The sequence below is a fragment of the Bos mutus genome, chromosome 15, assembly GCF_027580195.1.
Source record: "Bos mutus isolate GX-2022 chromosome 15, NWIPB_WYAK_1.1, whole genome shotgun sequence".
Taxonomy (NCBI): Eukaryota; Metazoa; Chordata; class Mammalia; order Artiodactyla; family Bovidae; genus Bos; species Bos mutus.
The window spans coordinates 24916122-24938167 of NC_091631.1; the positions used below are offsets into that span (position 1 = coordinate 24916122).

General features: G+C 37.8%; 1 protein-coding gene across 7 annotated transcripts in view; it reads right to left on the reverse strand.

Moving 5' to 3' along the window:
- ANO3 (anoctamin 3) overlaps positions 1-22046 on the reverse strand; it is a 495323-nt gene that overhangs the window by 23932 nt on the left and 449345 nt on the right. For all 7 annotated transcript variants that reach the window (XM_070383648.1, XM_070383649.1, XM_070383645.1 and 4 more), the window contains 3 exons: positions 16270-16306; positions 10272-10383; positions 9377-9434 (listed from right to left, as the gene is read on the reverse strand). In XM_070383648.1, the coding sequence (XP_070239749.1) occupies positions 9377-9434; positions 10272-10383; positions 16270-16306 (207 nt within the window). The remainder of the gene's footprint in view (positions 1-9376; positions 9435-10271; positions 10384-16269; positions 16307-22046) is intronic.

The following is a 22046-nucleotide window of genomic DNA, read 5'->3' on the forward strand; positions in this document are numbered from 1 at the left end:
AAATGAAAGCTGTGGTCTCCTCTACCCTAATGCACTGCTCCCTCACATAATGCTAAGGATGACTTCTATTTATCAAATGTATTTGCTGCCTTGTAGGGCTGCTTTCGGAGAAGGCGATGGCACCCCACTCCAGTACTCTTGCCTGGAAAATCCCATGGATGGAGGAGCCTGGTAGGCTGCAGTCCATGGGGTCATAAAGAGTCTGACACGACTGAGTGACTTCACTTTTCACTTTCATGCATTGGAAAAGGAAATGGCAACCCACTCCAGTGTTCTTGCCTGGAGAATGCCAGGGACAGGGGAGCCTGGTGGGCTGCAGTCTATGGGGTTGCACAGAGTCGGACACAACTGAAGTGACTTAGCAGCAGCAGCAGCAGCAGGGCTGCTTTAGCAAACCCTATTATTTTGTGGAAAGGGAAAAGGAAGACCATCATAGAACCATGTGACTGGATCACTCTCCAGAATGGTAGGGCAAAGTGGGGAGGCCAGAAGACATGCCATTTATAATTTTGTTGGAATTGAGCATAAGGACTTTTTGGTTCACAGGATAGAGTATGTTAGTTGCTCAGTCACGTCCAACTCTTTGCGACCCCATGAGCAATAGCCCGCAAGGGTCCTCTGCCCATGGAATTCTCCAGGCAAGAATACTGGAGTGGATTGCAATTTCCTTCTCTAATATGGTAGAGAAAGCGGTTTAACAGTTTCAGTGAAGCTACCTCCTCACATAATGATTCCTTTGAGCTAAATCCAGTCCTTCAATACTCTAAAATTCATTTAGTAAAAAGTCTATACGTAGAAAGAGTAAAGTGAAAGTCACTCGTTTGTGACTCCATGGACTATACAGTCCATGGAATTCTCCAGGCCAGAATACTGGAGTCAGTAGCTGTTCCCTTCTCCAGGGGATCTTCCCAACCCAGGGATCAAAACCAGGACTCCCACATTGCAGGCAGATTCTTTACCAGATGAGCCACCAGGGAAGCTCAGAATGAGTAAAGGGCATGGACAAATGTGCAGGAGACCCAGACTTTCATTCCCATTGCACCACTCACAATCATATGACCATCAGCAGTCCAGTCGCTCAGTCATGTCCGACTCTTTTTGACCCCATGGACTGCAGCATGCCAGGCTTCCCTGTCCATCACCAACCCCCGGAGTTTACTCAAACTCATGCCCATCATGTCAGTGATGCCATCCAACCATCTCATCCTCTGTTGTCCCCATCCCCTCCCACCTTCAATCTTTTCCAGCATCAGGTTTTTTTCCAATGTGTCCGTTCTTTGCATCAGATTGCCAAAGTATTGGAGTTTCAGCGATAGCATCAGTCCTTCCAATGAATATTTAGGACTGATTGTCTTTAGGATGGACTGGTTGAATCTCCCTACAGTCCAAGGGACTCAAGAGTCTTCTCCAACACCACAGTTCAAAAGCATCAATTCTTCAGCTTTCTTTACAGTCCAATTCTCACATCCATACATGACTACTGGAAAAACAATAGCTTTGACTAGACAGACCCTTGTTGGCAAAGTAATCTTTCTGCTTTTTAATATGCCGTCTGGGTTGCTCAATAGCTTTTCTTCCAAGGAGCAAGAATATTTTAATTTCATGGCTGCAGTCACCATCTGCAGTGATTTTGGAGCCCCAAAATAAAGTCTTTTACTGTTTCCATTGTTTCCCCATCTATTTGCCATGAAGTGATAGGACCAGATGCCATGATCTTTGTTTTCTGAATGTTGAGCTTTAAGCCAACTTTTTCACTTTCCTCTTTCACTTTCATCAAGAGGCTCTTTAGTTCTTCTTCACTTTCTGCCATAAGGCTGGTGTCATATGCATATCTGAGGTTATTGATATTTCTCCCGGCAATCTTGATTCCAGCTTGTGCTTCCTCCAGCCCAGCGTTTCTCATGATGTACTTTGCATATAAGTTAAATAAGCAGGGTGACAATACACAGACTTGACGAACTCCTTTTCCTATTTAGATCCAGTCTGTTGTTCCATGTGCAGTTCTAACTGTTGCTTCCTGACCTGCATACAGGTTTCTCAAGAGGCAGGTCAGGTGGTCTGGTATTCCCATCTCTTTCAGAATTTTCCACAGTTTATTGTGATCCACACAGTCAAAGGCTTTGGTGTAGTCAATAAAGCAGAAATAGATGTTTTTCTGGAACTCTCTTGAATGTGCTGGTATATCGTAAACACTCATTCCATATTAACTACTATTAACATTTTATATAGATACACAAATAAGGTGCTCAGTTGCTCATTTGTGTCTGACTTTTTGTGACCCCATGGACTGTAGCCCACCAGGCTCCTCTGTCCACGGGATTTCCCAGGCAAGGATACTGGAGTGGGTTGCCATTCCCTTCTCCAGGGCTTCTTCCCGACCCAGGGAGACTGAACCCAGTGTCTCTTGTGTTTCCTGTATTGGTAGGTGGATTCCTTACCACTAGCACAATCTGAGAAGCCATGAGATATTGTATAGCATAGTATGAGAGAAGTCCATAATAGCCAGTTTATAAATTTTCTAAATAATTTGCAGTACTATTTTTCTTTCTTTATAAATAGCTGTCATTATTCATGCCAGGCATTTTACATGCAAGACCCAACTTAATCCACCTATGGCCAGTATTATTGAGAATGACTATTCTTATCACAATTTGCAAAAAAAAAAAATTGAGACATAGAAATATTAAGATCATCTATCCAGCGGGGCAAAATTAGAATGTAGATTGTCAGATTCCAAAGACAAAATACTTGTTACATATCATGGTTATGTTATTTTCTTCAAGATTGTTAACATTATTAAAGGAAGGAAAGAGATATCTTCACTTGTACACCACATATTACCCAGCAGAGGTCTAAGATACAGTATGTATTGGGAGAATGACATTGAAATACGTATAATATCATATATGAAATGAGTCACCAGTCCAGGTTCGATGCACGATACTGGACGCTTGGGGCTGGTGCACTGGGACGACCCAGAGGGATGGTATGGGGAGGGAGGAGGGAGGAGGGTTCAGGATGGGGAACACATGTATATCTGTGGTGGATTCATTTTGATATTTGGCAAAACCATTACAATATTGTAAAGTTTAAAAATAAAATAAAATTTAAAAAAATAAATGCTTGTTGTATGACTAAATTCAGAGATCTAATTCTTATTTTCCATCATATATACCTTTTCTATCTACACTTCCAGGATTTCCAGGCTCTATTCCAAACCCATATTTTTAATTCACTGATTTATTTTCAAAATAAATCTTTTATTGGAAAATATGGCTACTATCTATGTCATAGGCATTGTGGAAAATAGGATGGCTATGAAATATTTTTCCTGACACTAGTATTACAGTTATTTCCCTGGGACTTTCAAAGAGGAATCACAAATTCTAATAATTTCACGATTAACAGTGAAAGTGTGAAAGTAGCTCAGTTGTGTCTGACTCTGCGACCCCGTGGACTTTACAGTCTGTGGAATTCTCCAGGCCAGAATACTGGAGTGGGTAGCCGATCCCTTCTCCAGGGGATCTTCCCAACCCAGGGATTGAACCCAGGTCTCCAGCATTGCAGGCGGATTCTTTACCAGCTGAGTCACCAGGGAAGCCCAAGAATACTGGAGTGGGTAGTTTCCCCCTTCTCCAGAGGATCTTTCTGACCCAGGAATCAAACTGGGGTCTCCTGAATTGCAGGAAGATTCTTTACCAACTGAGCTATCAAGGAAGCCCCAGTTAACAGTAACAGTACCCAATTAAACAAAATTATTGGAGAAGGAAATGGCAACCCAGTCCAGTACTCTTGTCTGGAGAATCCCATGGATGGAGGAGCCTGGTAGACTACAGTCCACGGGGTCGCAAAGAGTCGGACACGACTTAGTGACTTCACTTTCACTTTATTGGTGCTAGCAGGCACGAAAATGGCATCATATGCAGACTACCTGCCTGTGACCACTTTGTTCCCCGAACTACCCTTGCTAACTCCACTGAACACTCTTGGAAAAAAGTAAGCCTTTTTTTCTCCCCACCCCTTCACCACAACACACACACACACACACACACACACACACACACAACAAAGGGGAGCTGAAAGGCTCTTAGTGGATATGGTCATACTTTTGGGCTATGAAAGAAAACTGCAAGTTTGATTTGGGGACTTCCAGGAAGCCTGGGATTATGAAAGGCCCTAGTTTATCTCTTTCCAATAGAATAATACCCAGGTAGCTATAGAGACATAGCATTGATAAATATCAGCTACAATTTACAGAGTTCCTACCATAGTACAGGGATTGGGCTACTTGTGTGATGCAAATTATCTTTTATCTAGTACAGCTTTGCAACCTAAGTATTACTATTGCCAGTGTACAGATGAGAAGACAAATATTCAGAGAGGTTAAATGAAGGACAAAGAATAATCAGAAAGATTAACATTTGAGCCCAGTTTTCTTTGATAAAAAGCATACATTCTTTGGGCTTTCTCAAAGTATTCCAATCAACTTTTAGAGCACCCAAAGGAGACAACATTAATGAGAGAGCCCCTGTGTTTGGGGGGACTGTTTAGATAGAGATCAGAATTGCCTCTACCCTCCAAGTTCTCAGGTGATCTTTTTCTTAACCTTTCACTAAATTATGACCTCCTAATAATGCTGTCTCCCCTTCATGGATCACAGCCTTGTCTTGGCAAAGGGGTTTGTATAACTCAATGAAGGTATGATCCATGCCATGCAGGGCCACCCAAGGCAGGTTGATCATAGCAGAGATTCCTGACAAAAATGTAGTACATTGGAGAAGGGAATGGCAAACCACTCCAGTATTCTTGCCACAAAAACCCCATGAACAGTATGAAAAGGCAAAAATATATGAAACCAGAAGATGAGCCCACCAGGTCGGAAGGTGTCCAACATGCTGCTGGGGAAGATCAGAGAGCTAATAGCTCCAGAAAGAATGAAGAGCCTAGGACAAAGCGGAAATGTTACTCAGTTGTGGATGTGTCTGGTGGTGAAAGTAATGTCTGAAGCTATAAAGAACAATATTGCATAAGAACCTGGAATATTAGATCCATGAAACAAGGTAAATTGGATGTGGTCTAGCAGGAGATGGCAAGAATGAACAACGACATTTTAGGAATTCAGATGACCATTACACTGACTACTGTGGGCAAGAATCCTTTAGAAGAAATGGAGTACCCTCACAGCCAACAAAAGAGTTTGAAATGCAGTTGTTGTAGGTCAGTCGCTAAGTCGTGTCTGACTCTTTGTAATCCCATGGGCTGCAGCATTCCAGGCTTCCCTGTCCTTCACTATCACCTGGAGTTTGCTCAAACTCATGTCCAAAATACAGCACTTGGGTGCAATCTTAAAAATGACAGAATGACTTCATTTTTTTCCAATGCAAACTAATCAACATCACAGTAACCCAAGTCTATGCCCCAACCACTAATGCCAAAGAAGTTGAAGATGAATAGCTCTATGAAGGCCTACCTATAACACCTTCTAGAACACCAAGAAAAATATGTACTTTTCATTAGAGGGGATTGAAATGCAAAAGTAGGAAGTCAAGAGATACTTGGAGTAACAGGCAAGTTTGGCCTTGGAGTACAAAATGAAGCAGGGCAAAGGCTAACAGAGTTTTGTCCAGAACACACTGGTCATAGCAAACACCCTTTTCCAACATAAGTGATGATTCTGGACATGGACATCAGGAGATGGTCAATACTGAAATTTGATTTATTATTCTCTTTGCAACTGAAGATAGAAAAGCTTTATACAGTCAGCAAAAACAAGACTTGGAGCTGACTGTGGCTCAGATCATGAACTCCTTATTGTAAACTTCAGGCTTAAATTGAAGACAGTAGGGAAAATATTCATACAATTTAGATAGGACCTAAATCAAACCCTTATGATTATACAGTGGAGGTGATGAATAGATTCAAGGGATTAGATCTAGTAGACAGAGTACCTGAAGAACTATGGATGGAGGTTCATAACAGTGTACAGGAGGTGTGAACCAAAACCATCCCAAAGAAAAGGAAATACAAGAAGGCAAACTGGTCATCTGAAGAGGCTTTAAAAATGGCTGAGAAAAGGAGAAGAAAAAGGCAAGGGAGAAAGGGAAAGATATACCTTACTGAATGCAGAGTTCCAGAGAATAGCAAGGAGAGATAAGAAAACCTTAAGTGAACAATGCAAAGAAATAGAGGAAAACAATAGAATGGGAAAGACTAGAAATCTCTTCAAGAAAATTGGAGGTATTAAGGGAATGTTTCATGCAAGAATGGGCATGATAAAGAACAGAAATGGTAAGGACCTAACAAAAAGCAGATGAGATTAAGAAAAGGTGGCAAGAATACATAGAAGAACTATATTTTAAAACATCTTAATGAACTGGATAACCATGATGGTGTGGTCACTCACCTAGAACCAGACATCCTGGAGTGTGAAGTCAAGTGGGCCTTAGGAAGAATTACTAACAGCAAAGCTAATGGAGGTGACAGAATTCTAGACAAGCTATTCAAAATTCTAAAAGATGATGTTAAAGTGCTGCACTCAATATGTCAGCAAATTTGGAAAACTCAGCAGTGGCCATAGGACTGGAAAATGTCAGTTTTCATTCCAATCCCAAAGATGTGCAAGGACAAAGAATGCTCAAACTACTGTACAATTGCATTCATTTCTCATGCTAGCAAGGTAATGCTCAAAATCCTTCAAGCTAGGCTTCAGTAGTACATGAACTGAGAACTTCCAGATGTACAAGCTGGATCTAGAAAATGCATAGGAAGATTACCTGGAGAAGGAAATGGGAACCCACTCTGGTACTCTTGCCTGGAGAATTCCATGGACAGAGGAGCCTGGCAGGCTATACAGTCCATGGGATTGCAAAGAGTCAGACACAACTGTGCAATTAACTTTCACTTTTCACTTTTTTCATAGGAACCAGAGTTTAAATTGCCAAGATTTCATTGCATCACAGAGAAAGGAACTGAATTCCATAAAAGCATCTACTTCTGCTTCATTGACTACACTAATGCCTATTATCCACCTATTATCACAAAAAACTGGAAAATTCTGCAAGAGCTGGGAATACCAGACCACCTTATCTGTCTCCTGAGAAATCTGTGTGCAGGTCAAGAAGAACAGTTAGAACCAGACATGGAACAATGGACTGGTTCAAAATTGGGAAAAGAATATGACAAAGCTGTATACTGTCAGCCTGTTTATTTCACTTCTATGAAAAGCCATCATTAGAAATTCTGGGCCGCATGACTCAAAAGCTGGAATCAAGATTCTCGAGAGAAATACCAACAATCTCAGATATGCAGATGGTAACATTCTTATGGCAGAAATTGAAGAGGAACTAAATAGCCTTTTGATAAAGCTCAAAGAGGAGAGTGAAAAAAGTTGGCTGAAAGCTCAGATTCAAAAACAAAGATCATGGCATCTGGTCCCATCACTTCATGGCAAACATTATAGAAGGGGGAAAAGTGGAAACAGTGACAGATTTTATTTTCTTGGGCTCCAAAATCACCATGGATGATGATTACAGCCATGAAATGAAAAGACACTTGCTCCTTGGAAGGAATGACAAACCTAGACCGTGTACTAAAAAGCAGAGACTCACTTTGCTGACAGATGTCCAGAGAGTCAAAGCTATGGTTTTCCCAGTAGTACTGGACCATAAAGAAGGCTGAGGACTGAAGAACTGATGCTTTTGAACTGTGATGCTAGAGAAGACTCTTGAGAGTCCTTGGACTGTGAGGAGATCCAACCAGTTAATCCTAAAGGAAATCAACCATGACTATTCATTGGAAGGATTCATCCTAAAGCTAAAATTCCAATACTCTGGCCACCTGATGCAAAGAGCTGACTCACTGAAAAAGACCCAGATGCTGGGAAGACCCTGATGCAAAGAGCTGACTCACTGAAAAAGACCCAGATGCTGGGAAGATTGAAGGCAAAAGGAGAAGGGGAAAACAGAAGATGAGAATGTTAGATGGCATCACCAACTTAATGGACATGAACTTGAGCAAACTGTGGGAGATAGTGGAGGAAAGGGAAGCCTGGTATGTTGCAGTTCATATCATTGCAAAGAGTCAGACACCACTTAGTGACTGAACAAAAACAACTAATGCTGCCATATGTTAAATTGAATTTTATATTAGAATAATTTTTAAAATTTTGAACTAGATAAGTAAAAAATTTGACAATTACTCTAAATAGATCCAGAAATTTTAAGATGTAGAATACTGATATAATAAACCTTACAATCTCATTTCTCTGAGTGAAAAGTAATTTTATTAAATTTGTGGCTGCTAATTTTGGGGGATCTTAATTATACTTTACATGAAAATAAACTTCCAATGGGTCAAAGATAATATTTTTAAAAATAACAGTAGTTAAAAATATGCATGAATTTTTAAAATTTCCCAAATTGACAACACATTTTGTGATGAAACAAATTCCCCAAAACATTAATGACAATAATATTTTGATTAGAAAATGCTATATAGTTTTATAAAAAATATATCAAAATAAAATTAAAAGATATACAAGAAAATGGGAAACATATCCCTAACAAATTTGGAAGAACCTAATTGTATTTGTTTAGAAATTATTAAAACAGAAAAAACAGTTTAATGAAAATGAACAGGAATAACATACCTGCAGAAATACAAAATATCAATAAACATGAAAAACATTCTCTGTGTCACTTGTAATGAAAGGAACTGAAATCAAGAGATATTCTAATATCTTTTGGATTATTGGTAAAAACGAAACTGTTTCACTTGGCAAATTGTGAAGAAGTAAATTCATATACCATAGGTAGGAGCTGGCATTTGGGAGGACAGTTTGTCAGTCTTAGTGAAAATACACAACACTCTCTCCCTGGAATATAGAAATATTATTCCTAGACATTTTGTTTCCATATATACATATTATAAATCAATAAAGAAATATAAGACTTTGAAGATATACCTATACATATATAAATTGGTATTTCATGTAAGATTTCTTTTAGACTAAATTTTCCTTGCTTAGAAGGAAACACAATACATTTAAAAGTTTGGAGATCAGTGCATAGATAATAATAATCCTCCAAAAGAAAAAAATCTACTGGAGCTAAATTTCTGGGCTTTGTGAATGGAAGAAATGGTTCTGATAGTATATTAAAGAGCTCTGAGGTCAGGATCTTGGGTTTTAATGTACACCTTCTTTTTGGAAGACTTGGTTTCTTAGGAACCCATAGATTTCCTGCTTTATCAAAAACATGTCTTCAGTACAGATGAAATTGCCTGTTTCACCTCCCCTTTCTCTCTCTTCCCACCCCCTTTTCCCCCACAGTCATTGGCCCATATCCATGCCCACCCCCACCCTTACAAGGTTACTTACTTCCTCTAGTCTCCACCGGTTGAAAAGTTTATTGTACTTTCCTGGATGGCCAACAAATCTGTAAAAAGCCATTTTAATTCATTAGTGTTTAGGCGGGGTTGACTGAAGAACACTTACTAATGCATTACAACCAGTGCAAGTGTGGGTAGACGTAAGTGTTCTCTGGAGCAATTTGTACCCAAACAGTGACTTAGGCCATGCTTACACATCAAAGGACCTGACTTAAAAAGGAAGAGTGGTGTGTGAAGTCATTATCAACGGGTTGAGAAAGTACAGACAAACCAACCAAATGACATTTTCCATACTGACTTGTAGAGTTTTAATGTCTTTTTGACCTAGTTAGTGACTATTAATAAAATGTGCTGAATTGTTTAGTTTAAAATTTTCTAGCTTCAGTATGTTTCCATGGCACTGGCTGGAGTGTTGAGCATATGGCAAACCAGAACAGGTAGCTTAATATGCTTCTTTTTTATATTTTGCAGCAAATTCAGAAAAAAATGTTACCATGATAGGTATGTTTCCACACTAAGGAAGTGTACTCTGGGCATTTAACAAAATCATCACTAATGATTGGAGAATCATAATTCAACCCCAGCATGGCATATAGGTCTTATTTATTTTATTGAAGTATAGCTGATTTACAATGGTGTGTTAGTTTCAGTTGTACAGAAAAGTGATTCAAGTATATGGCTTTACCTTTTTATTTCAACTTTAATTGGGAGTGGCAGCCAGAAGCACTATACTAAGTCTTGATTTGAAAAAGCATGTGAAGATTCATTGGGACAGTTTTTCAAGGCAGAGGACAAGAATTTGCTACCTCTGTTAACAAACTGTCAATAAAACTGTTGACAGTCTCCGTCACTGAGCAAAGACAATGTGTATGAAGTTGACTTACCTCCCCAAAAAGAAAGCAATATAGAAGATAGAACTGTTCAAATTGACAAATTGGAAGAGGAACATCTTCAAAGCAAAGCTGTTTTCCCATTCAGATTCTGTTCGAGGATATTCTAAAAGGAACATAGAGTGTGCTTACACAGATGAAGTAAATGACAAAAAATATGAATACAGAATCAGAAGTCCTATGTTCAAAGTCTGGTCCAGTCATTTACTGAGTCTATAAGCCATTCAATGCCTCTGAGTTCTAGTGTCTGCATTTGTAAAAATAGGAATGATAATATCTATTCCACAGAATTGCTGAAAAGATCCAATGAGATAATCTTTAGACATTTTCCACAACTATAAAAGTATGATATCTGTTGTTAAGACATAAGGATTTTCATGATTCTCTCTGCTCCTGTCATTTAGAGGTAACCATAAATATTAGATCAGTCTTTCATTCCAAATGTCTATACTTAATTCAGAGAACTTAACTGTCTACAGAGTTCTTTAAAAAAGGAATATTTTATATGCAGACTAAAGTGGATTAGTAAAGAAAAAAGAGGGCTACATTAGTCAGAAAAGCTCAGTTCTTATCTCAACCTTATACCTAATTTGCTGGTAACCTCAGGCAGGTGTCTGCATGTATTTTGCAATCAGTTTTATAATCTGTGAAATTAGGAATTTAGATAAAATGATTTTAAGAACTCTGTCAACTTACACCTTAGGGTTCTGACTTCTCAAAATATAGCAAACAATAGATAACAACATAAAGCAACATCTTCATAAAACTGGATGAAGATGGCAGAATGTACCTCAGCCTCAGCTCCCACTGGATATCCAAATAAGGGACAGAAAATATATATGCACATCTAATGTATATATTGTAACGTAACTGAAAATTCAAGAAAGATAGAAAGTAGATGTGCTCTGACTTAAAGGAAAAGATAGGCCAAACTGTATGCATGAGCAAAGCACAGAATAAAGAGGAAACTTTATCCTGGGGAACTCCAGAATAGGTCTTGGGGAGCACCAAGCCCAAAGCAGACAACTGTCAGAAACAGGAAGGATCTGTGGGGCATCCACAAGAGTGACTGTTTGATGGGCAGAAGGGAGAGCTGTCAGGAGAACCGACATTTCTGCATGGTTATGTTTTCACTGTTGTTTCCTTCTAAATAGTTTGTAAATTAAACAGAAAACTTATTTAGAAATAAGACTGTGGGTTTTTAAAAAATCCGCTGTGTAAGATTGTTTTGGGTCTCCATTTCTAATTTTGGAGAAAACTTTGGAGAAGGAAATGGCAACCCACTCCAGTATTCTTGCCTGGAAAATCCCATAGGAGCCCTGTAGGCTACAGTCCATGGGGTCACAAAGAGTCGGACACGACTGAGCGACTTCACTTCACTTCACTTCACTTCCAATTTCATTACCTCATGATCCACACATGTGTCCTGTGTGATTTCTGCCTTGGGACAAAAAAAGTTGCAATTTCACTGTAGCCAAATTACATGGATAAGTTATGTCAGTTATCAAGTGTCTCAAAAGAATATTCACTTCTCTCTTGAGCATACAGCTTATATATGTTTAAAGGAAGCCTGCTAGTTACGATATTTAAATACTCTATCAGTTCAGTTCAGTCACTCAGTCATGTCCAACTCCTTGTGACGCCATGAACCACAGCATGCCAGGCCTCCATGTCCATCACCAACTCCCGGAGTCCTCCCAAACCCATGTCCATCAAGTCGGTGATGCCATCCAACCATCTCATCCTCTGTTGTCCCCTTTTTCTCCTGCCCTCAATCTTTTCCAGCATCAGAGTCTTTTCCAATGAGTCATCTCTTCGCATCGGGTGGCCAAAGTATTGGAGTTTCAGCTTCAACATCAGTCCTTCCAATGAATACCCAGGACTGATCTCCTTTAGGATGGACTGGCTGGATCTCCTTGCTGTCCAAGGGACTCTCAAGAGTCTTCTCCAACACCACAGTTCAAAAGCAACAATTCTTTGGCGCTCAGCTTTCTTTATATATAGTCCAACTCTCACATCCCTACATGACCACTGGAAAAACCATAGCCTTGACCAGACGGACCTTTGTTGGCAAAGTAATGTGTCTGCTTTTTAATATGCTGTCTAGGTTGGTCATAACTTTCCTTCCAAGGAGTAAGCGTCTTTTAATTTCATGGCTGCAATCACCATCTGCAGTGATTTTGGAGCCCAGAAAAATAAAGTCAGCCACTGTTTCCACTGTTTCCCCATCTATTTGCCATGAAGTGATGGGACCAGATACCATGATCTTAGTTTTCTGAATGTTGAGCTTTAAGCCAACTTTTTCACTCTCCTCTTTCACTTTCATCAAGAGGCTCTTTAGCTCTTCTTCACTTTCTGCCATAAGGGTGATGTCATCTGCATATCTGAGGTTATTGATATTACTCCCGGCAATCTTGATTCCAGCTTGTGCTTCATTCAGGCCAGCATTTCTCATGATGTATTCTGCATATAAGTTAAATAGGCAGGGTGACAATATACAGTCTTGACATATTCCTTTTCCTATTTGGAACCAGTCTGTTGTTCCATGTCCAGCTCTAACTATTGCTTCCTGACCTGCATACAAATTTCTCAAGAGGCAGGTCAGGTGGTCTGGTATTCCCATCTCTTTCAGAATTTTCCACAGTTTATTGTGATCCACACAGTCAAAGGCTTTGGCATAGTCAGTAAAGCAGAAATAGATGTTTTTCTGGAACTCTCTTGCTTTTTCGATGATCCAGCAGATGTTGGCAATTTGATCTCTGGTTCCTCTGCCTTTTCTAAAACCAGCTTGAACATCTGGAAGTTCATGGTTCACGTATTGCTAAAGCCTGGCTTGGAGAATTTTGAGCATTACTTTACTAGCGTGTGAGATGAGTGCAATTTTGCGGTAGTTTGAGCATTCTTTGGCATTGCCTTTCTTTGGGATTGGAATGACAACTGACCTTTTCCAGTCCTGTATATCTTGGCTTGTATTTTGAGTGTTTATTTGTCAATTTATTTGTGTATTTCTATTACATTTTGCTTTCTATGCTTTGAAAGTTGGTGGAAAGGTATATAGAAATTGACTATTATACTGACCTGGTAGGTTGTTTATCAGTATAAAGTCTCTCTCTTTCCCTCTCAACTATATATTAAATTCTAGTTTGCCTAATATGAGTATGATGACATCTGATTTTATTGTTACTCTTCCCTTGACATAGATAGTTTTATTCCTGAATTGAGCTCTGACAAAATAAAAATTCAACAGTTGACCTAATTTGCTTCTTGGAATCTAAGTTTATCTTTATAGATAATCAATACTACAGATAAATCATTGTTCATTATTACAGATACTTCATTATTTGAAACAACTGACAACCATTCTGATCTAATTCTTAACAACCGAAAAGCTAGGCTGAAAAAAGTATCACTTTGGATCAAATATTATATATTCTCTTTAAAAAACCTTAATGTGACAGAATTGAAGGTTTGATTTTTGTGTATGTATGATATTTGAAAATAAAATATTTGGGCAAAAAATAAATCAAGAAACAAAGTCTTAAAAGTATTTTGTATAATTAGAAAGTAAAATCTAATTTCTAATTTGAAGCACAAATTTGCAAGCCTAAATTTATATAGAATTTAATATCATATATATTGCATACATATTATTTTTATAGATACATGCAATAACATTACATTTCTTTAAACAAAATATCAATATTTTATTAATTTAAATTTATAAAGCTCATTATTAATTGACAGCTATGAGTCCACAGGCATTATGGTATGAGTTATAGAAGGAAAAATCAAATATCAAGTGAAAACTGACATTCCTGGCAATTAGCATATTCTGCTTCTATAATTAATACTATGGTTCCCCCAAATTACTTGCTTAGGTTTGCTTTCATCTTGGGCATAAAATACTTTACAAGCAAATAAATGTAAGGAATCAGAGCTAGAAGAAAGCCTTGAGATATCTAGTTCAAGTGTTTTATTACCCAACTGAAGAAACTATAGCTCAGAGGGTTTAAAGAACAATGAAAAAGATCATTCCCATTTATGGGGCACTTGTCATGTGTCAGGCAGCTAATCTACAGTGACAGTGAAACAGCAACTATTCTCATTCTCATTTTACCAATGAAGACACTGAGACTCAAAAAAAGAAAAGGAGATGGAGCAGAGAGAAGAGGAGATGAAAGAATGGAAAGAATAAAAAACTTGCTCACAGTCATGTAATTTCCAAGTGACCCTACCAGCCAGACTATGAACTAGGGGCTAGTTCTTCCCCCTATACATTGTCTCTTCTCATGTTACTCGCATCTGTAAACACACTGTAAGGCAAGCAACACATCCTAATGGAGTGATACAGTTACTCCACCAGTCAGTGGAGTCTGTCACATCTGAGTTTAAATTCTACCCATTAACTTAATTGGGCTTCCCTGGAGGCTCAGCAGTAAAGAATCCACCTGTAAGGCAGGAGACACAGGAGACGCGGGTTTGATCCCTGGGTTGGGAAGATCGACGAGGGATTTAACCAAGATCCTAGGGCAGGGAATGGCAACCCACTCCAGAATTCTTGTCTGGAGAATCCCATGGACAGAGGAGCCTGGCCGGCTACAGTCCATAGGGTTGCAGCGTGGGACACGAACGACTGAAGCAACTTTGCACGCATGCAACTTAATTACCTTGATTGTCTTATCGATAAACTTGGGATACTACTGTCACAGAATTGTGATGTAAAACAAAATAGTAAAGGAGGAGAGTCTAGCCGAGCTCAATGCCTTGGCTCTGTTGAGTTCTCAAATAATAAAAGATCGCTGCTCAAACAACTCTGTAATAAAAATTTTGTACCCAAATTAGGGGACCAAAATTTAAGTTTGAGGATAGAAATAAAGGTATTTTCTGACATTCAAGGTTTTGAGATGTTTACTTTCCAGGTAGCAAAATAAGAAAATAAGACAGAAGAAACAAAGGATCCAAAAAGTATTGTCCAACTGAAAAAATAAAAAGTGAAGGAATTGCCACAGTGCTGGTCAAAGCAGTGTATGCAATTGAGCACAAGCCCAGAGGGTAACCTATTGAGACTGGAGTAGACAGTGGTTCAGGGAGGATACCTCTCAGAAGAAAGTGAGTACAATATTTGATGTTTTTAATGCATTTAGAGAGAATTTAGAGTTACGGCAGGAAGTTGGGGATAAATCAAGGCAAGTATATGTAGACAATTAAGCAAAAAAAAAAAAAAAGTTATTATTAGCTTCACGAAAATATAAAGGTTGTATAAGAAAGAAAGCCACCACAGTATACATCATGCCTTAGATATGAGCATAGTTCTGTAGATAAACGATGTGAACACCAATTATTCATAGGCTAATGCTGCCAGTACAAGTGCTTTGGAAGGAGGAGAAATAACAGTCTGCTTTTACCTCGAGATGGTTGGGGAAGTGTGAGGGTGCAGGACACTGCAGGAATAAAGTACGGAGTTCCTGTCTTTTAGTATGGGAAGGCAATCACTTCCCAAAGCTGGAAAACTCAAGAATGGCAGCAATAGCATGCAATTTAGAAATAGGGTAGAACAGAAAACAATGATTAAACTGCTAAAAAGCACTACCTCAGGGATATGGAAAGCAAGAATGGGCAATGTGCAAAGAGCTGGTATTTATCATAAATCTCTTGATTCTCTTGTGCCTTTTAAGTTGTGTACATGTAATATGACACTGTGATAAAATAAATGTTGCAGGGAAAATCCCAAAGAACTGAAAAGGTAGGGGGGAAAGCAATCCCAAGTAGGCAGAACTAGGTTTGTTAATTTCTACTAGGATTTTGTAACTATATACTTTGCTTCTCTATAGTTATACAATGAATTCCAACTTCCTAGGTCCCTTCTTTCATTTTATTGACAATTATCCAACCAAAGTTGATATAAAAAATGCTAAAGTATGTAAAGAAACTGCAGACTGATATGCCCGTGTTATTTTCTTACTAAGGAGTGAAGTAAGAAAAGTGGACTTACCTAAATTAGTGAGAAGGTAAGCAATTTTTTCATAAGCCTGTAATAAGAGAAAGCAGTTAATGTTATTTTCTTTTAGAAAAAACTGTTATTTAGACTATTCAATGAAACATCTAAAGTTATTCTACAAAGTGGAATGACTTCTTTCAATTAAGAAGAAGCACGTTTTAAATCTTACTATGTGGTGCATTATATACATGAACACACAAAATGTAATAAAACACATTGTAAATGTGGCTATATACAGACATGATTTCTGCAATAACCTTTCTGCTAGCTGTCTTTATTTTCACTTTATAAGTCAAACAAAAGAGACTTGTATATACCCCAAAGAGTTTCAGCTAGTTAATGTCTGACCTGGGATTTGATAACCAAATTATATTTGCTTTTTTCCTACACTGGAAGGTTTAGTGGAACTATGTCTTCTTTACTATTGATAAACAATTTTCCTAATTATGACAAAGACAGCGAACAAAGTTGCATTCCCAAAAACAAAGCTGTTTGGTGGTTATTTAAAACAAGATTCACTTTGTTTCCCAAAACAAAGTTGGTTTGGTGCTTATTTAAAATAAGATTCACTAATCAAATCTGTTGAATCTGTAGTTACGTGAATATTTTTATAACATTTTTTTATAATCTGTCAGAATATTTTTTTATATTTTTTATATTCTCCTTGTCCCACCTTACTCTGTTCACAACTCATACAGACTCAAGGAAAAAAAAACATGTTTCACAATATTACAAGTAAATACAGCTGGAAGCATATATTTACTACAGATAGAAGGGTGATATATATGTGCATGTAAATATAATTACATAACTTCAAAATTAAACAAATTATTTTTTAGACTATAAATTCAAGTAACCCTGCCTATCAGCATGCAAAATAAAAAAGGTATATGGACACATTAAAACTTGTTCACCTTCCCTGACTGTTCATTCAATAGAACTAATGTGATTATTCATCTTAACCATGATTCAAACTATCTCTTCCTAAGATCTGAAGCAGTGTCTTCAAACAGAAAGATTATATTGAGTACAAAAGTTTCATTCTATTCCTGGTGCAGTTTTTTTAAAAACTATACACACAAGTTATCATTTTCAAATTTTAGAATTAGATAAGTTTGAATCTGTGAGCACCAAAATTTTCCTGACTTTACTCTTTTCCATGCCCCGTTTATCAACTAAGATGATTAGAGAAGGGTCTCCAAAGAGTATGATAAGAAAGCCTTATCAATCAGCAAATAGTCCATGAGTAGCTACTGGGCTTCAAGCACTGAATGAGTGCCCTCATGGAGACTGAGAAAATTTTACTTAAGTAACTGCCATTTAGAGTATCTGGCTGGTGCCAAACAGTGTTTTCCATTGGGCTGTACAGAAAGTTCGTTCATGTTTTTCTGTAAGATGTTACAGATACTGGAACGAACTTTTTGGCCAACCCAGTGTATATTATTTATGTTTGTCCTTACAAAAATATTATCAAATAGATGTTATGATTTTATGGAACAGGAAACTGAGGTTTAGAATGTTAAGTACCTAGCCTGAGATAATACTTCTAAGCAAGAAGCAAAGTCAGTATTTGGTTTAAAGACTCTCTTGTAGCATCTACACTATGCCTTGTCTCATAAACAATTTCAGATTTTATCTTAGGACTTAGCACATAGACCTGCCCATAAGCCCAGGATGGCAATATCTAGAGCTGATGCCCCAAGGGACTATAATAATCTAATAATCTTTGAAGGAATTTTACCAGTCAGAAAAGCCACTGTGCCACCCCTGGAAATACCACTTTTGGAAGGGTATCTAGAGTAGTGGAGAGCCTATACCATCCGAGGCCCAAATGCTACTGCCTACTGGCACTGTCATGATGATAAACTACAAAACAGTCCTTGCAGTGTGACTCATTAACTCACCCACAAAGTGTACGAGGAAACCATAATTTAAATATAACCAACTAGATGGTATATGACAGCAACCTTGACAGGGGAAGTGTGTGTGTGTGTGTGTGTGTGTGTGTGTGTGTGTGTTGGAATGGAGATATAATTGAGGGAGGAGAAAATAAAGGGATTCAGGGTCAGTTGTTCTGCTTACTACATTATATACAGGTAGTGACTGTATGGGGGCTTCCCAGGTATTGTGGTGGTAAAGAATCCACCTGCTAATACAGGAGAAGCAAAAGACACCTCCAAGGTTCAATCTCTAGGTCGGGAAGATACCCTAGAGTAGGAAATAGCAACCCACTCCAGTATTCTTGCCAGGGAAATCCCATGGACAGAGGAGCCTGGTGAGATGCAATCCATGGGGTCACAGAGTTGGATAGGAAGAAGAATTTATGAAAGAGTGTATGTATACATTATATGAATCTGCATCATTATACATATATATATATGCAATATATGTGTGTCTTTAAAATACATATATAAATAAAATAAATTTTAAAAATACATAAAATACCACATAGTGAACCCAAGCTTTAAAAATCATTCATGAGTCCATTTCAATAAGCCAATATTCTCTTAGTCATGTACATTGGGTTAAAAGTATTTATTAGAAATTTCTAATGAGTCAGGTACTATCCAGGGAAACAAATGACAGTGAATCAAATATAGTCTCTATCATTATGGAATTTAAATTCTGGTTCTCAGAGACATATGACAAAGAAATATGTACTTGGCAGGAGATGCCAAGTACTAAGAGGAGAGATGAAGCAGGCTGATGGGTAGAGAGCAGTAGAGTGCTATGTAGAAGCTGGTCAGGGAAACCTCTAAGAGAGGGAGACATCTGAGCAGAGAGCTACTTGGAGTAAGGGAGCCAAACAGAGATGGGGCTAAGTATCTGGGAGACATGGAAACAATGAGTGCAAATGCCTGAGCCGGCCATGCACTTGGTGTGTCTCCTGAAGGTGGAGGAATAAGAGCGATGGGGTGGAGGTGCAAAGGAAGTAACAGGCGAATCAGAGAGATCTCAGAGGGAAATACTTTTTTGGTGTCTCATAGGCTGTGGTGAGGACTTCAGAATGCATTCTGAGCTGAAAAAGTCATCATCTCCCCAAATAATGCTTTGAGTTGTCATGGGAAATCCATTGGGAAAAAGTGGCAAAGGCATTTGCTGTCAAGGGGCAAAATCCAGGAGTCCTACATTTGCTTTAATGCTCTTCATCTCCAAGTCAGATGCTCACAATCTAACTTTCATTGTAAAAAGGAGCTCCAAATGGCAAATGCAGAAACAAAAAGAGTCTTCACTTTTCCAGGAATTCTCCTTTTTGAATTTCTAGAAATCGTTGCCATACACATGAACAAACTAAACAAATATATTTTAAAAAGCCAATCTTCTTATTAAGAGTCTTTTGTTATTGTTTCCTTTTGAGGTCAAGGCCTTTTTGCATTGTAATTATCAGTTAAGGAAACTTGGGTACATTTTGAGGTCTTTGGGGATCAGGCCCATGGAAGAAACATAGAAATGCATGCTCTGGACTCTAGAGACAGAAGGGGATTAATATGTGGAAGAGTCCAATACTACAAAGCTACAGTCATCAAGACAATATGGTACTGTCACAAAAACAGAAATATAGACCAATGGAACAAGATAGAGAGCCCAGAGATAAAACCCACACCCTATGGGTACCTGATTTTTGACAAAGGAGGCAAAAATATACAATGGGGCAAAGATAAGCCTCTTCAATAAGTGGTGCTGGGAAAAACAGAGAGCTATGTGCAAAAGAATGAAATTAGAACACTTGCTAATGCCATACACAAGGATAAAGTCAAAATGAATTAAAAACCTACTTTCAAGACCAGAAACTATAAAACTCTTAGAAGAAAACATAGGCAGAATACTCAATGACATAAATCAAAGCAAGATCTATGACCCACCTCCTAGAGTAATGGAAATAAAAACAAAAATAGATAAGTGGAACCTAATTAAACTTAAAGCTTTTGCACAGCAAAGGAAACTACAAACAAGGTGAAAAGATAACCCTCAGAATAAGAGAAAATAATAGCAAAGGAAACAGCTGACAGATAATTAATTTCCAAAATATACAAGCAGCTCATACAAATTAATATCAGAAAAAACAACCCAATCAAAAAGTGGGAAAAAGACCTACACAGACATTTCTCCAAAGACATACAGATGGCTAACAAACACATGAAAAGATGCTCAACATCTCTCATTATCAGAGAACTGCAAATCAAAACCACAATAAGATATTACCTCACACCAGTCAGAATGGCCCTCATCAAAAAATCTACAAACAACAAATGATGCAGAGGGTGTGGAGAAAAAAGAACCCTCTTGCACTGCTGGTGGGAAAGTAAATTGATACAGCCACTATGGAAGACAGTATGGAGAATCCTTAAAAAACTAAAAATAAAACCACCATATGACCCAGCAATCCGACTCCTGGGCATATACCCTGAGGAAACCAAAATTGAAAAAGATACATGTACCCCAATGTTCAATGCAGCACTATTTACAATAGCTAGAACATGGAAGCAACCTAGATGTCCACTGCAGATGACTGGATAAAGAAGCAGTGGTACATACACACAATGGAATGTTACTCAGCCATAAAAACGAATGGATTTTAGTCAGTTCTAATGAGATGGATGAACTTAGAGCCTATTAGATAGAGTGAAGTCAGAAAGAGAAATATCATATACTGACGTATATATATGGAATCTAGAAAGATGCTACTGATGAATTTATTTTCAGGGCAGCAATGGAGAAACAGACAGAGAACAGACCTAAAGACATGGGGGGAGATGGAAGGGATGTTTGGGAGGGAGTGGACATGGGTGTACTTGTGGCTGATTCTTGATGTATGACAGAAAACCACAAAATTCTGTAAAGCAAATATCCTTCAATCAAAAAAAATAAAGTGGCAAAATATAAATAAATAATGTGGATGAGTTCAGAACCAGCATGGAGTACTTAGAACAGCCCAGTATATTCAAGGGTTTTCTTTCTTTTTTTTTTTGGTTAAAGCATGCTCTATGCATGGCACATGGATTTTAAAACGAGAGGAGGAAAATCAAAAGGAATTCATCCTTTTATTGGCAATGCTGAAATAGTTTAATTGGCTTAATTCCAGCTATTTCAAACTGTAAGAGTACTTCTGCTGTGATGTTTCTATTTTTTTCTTCAAAATTATGCATTAATCATGAGACCAGACAGCTGTCATGCTATTGCAATCTATTCTTAAACTAATTAAGAATTAATTAATTAAGAATTAAGATAAATTAAAATTAAGAATCTTGTTGTCAAGCAACAAGAACATACATTTAAAAAATAATGGCATTTTAAATTTTTATTAAAAACTTTTTGGAAATATTTCCTGATGATGGCTAAGCATGCTATTTACGGTATCTTCAATAGCATATTTTCAGGGTCAGTAAAATAAAAAAGAAAAAGGATGATGGGATTTATAAAAATAAAGTCCTGGTTTTAAATTCTGGCTTTGAAGTTTTTTTAGCTGTCCTCCTGGTAAAAGATGTTAAAGATAATAACTTGAAATTTTAGCTACTGTTAAATTATTTGTATTCTGTATTTGGAATATGTGATTTATGATTTTGGCTGTGTATCAAAATTAGCTTATATCCCTTAAATCACTGATTTTGTAATGCTATTTTGGGGAATGACTGGATCAGAATCACTTGGAGAGCATTACGGGTTATTTTTTGTTTTAAATACAGACTTCATAGTCCTACAAAGAAGATTCTGAATGAGACTCAGGGATCTATAGTTTTTCAAAAGTGTTTCAGGTGATTTGATGAATAAAA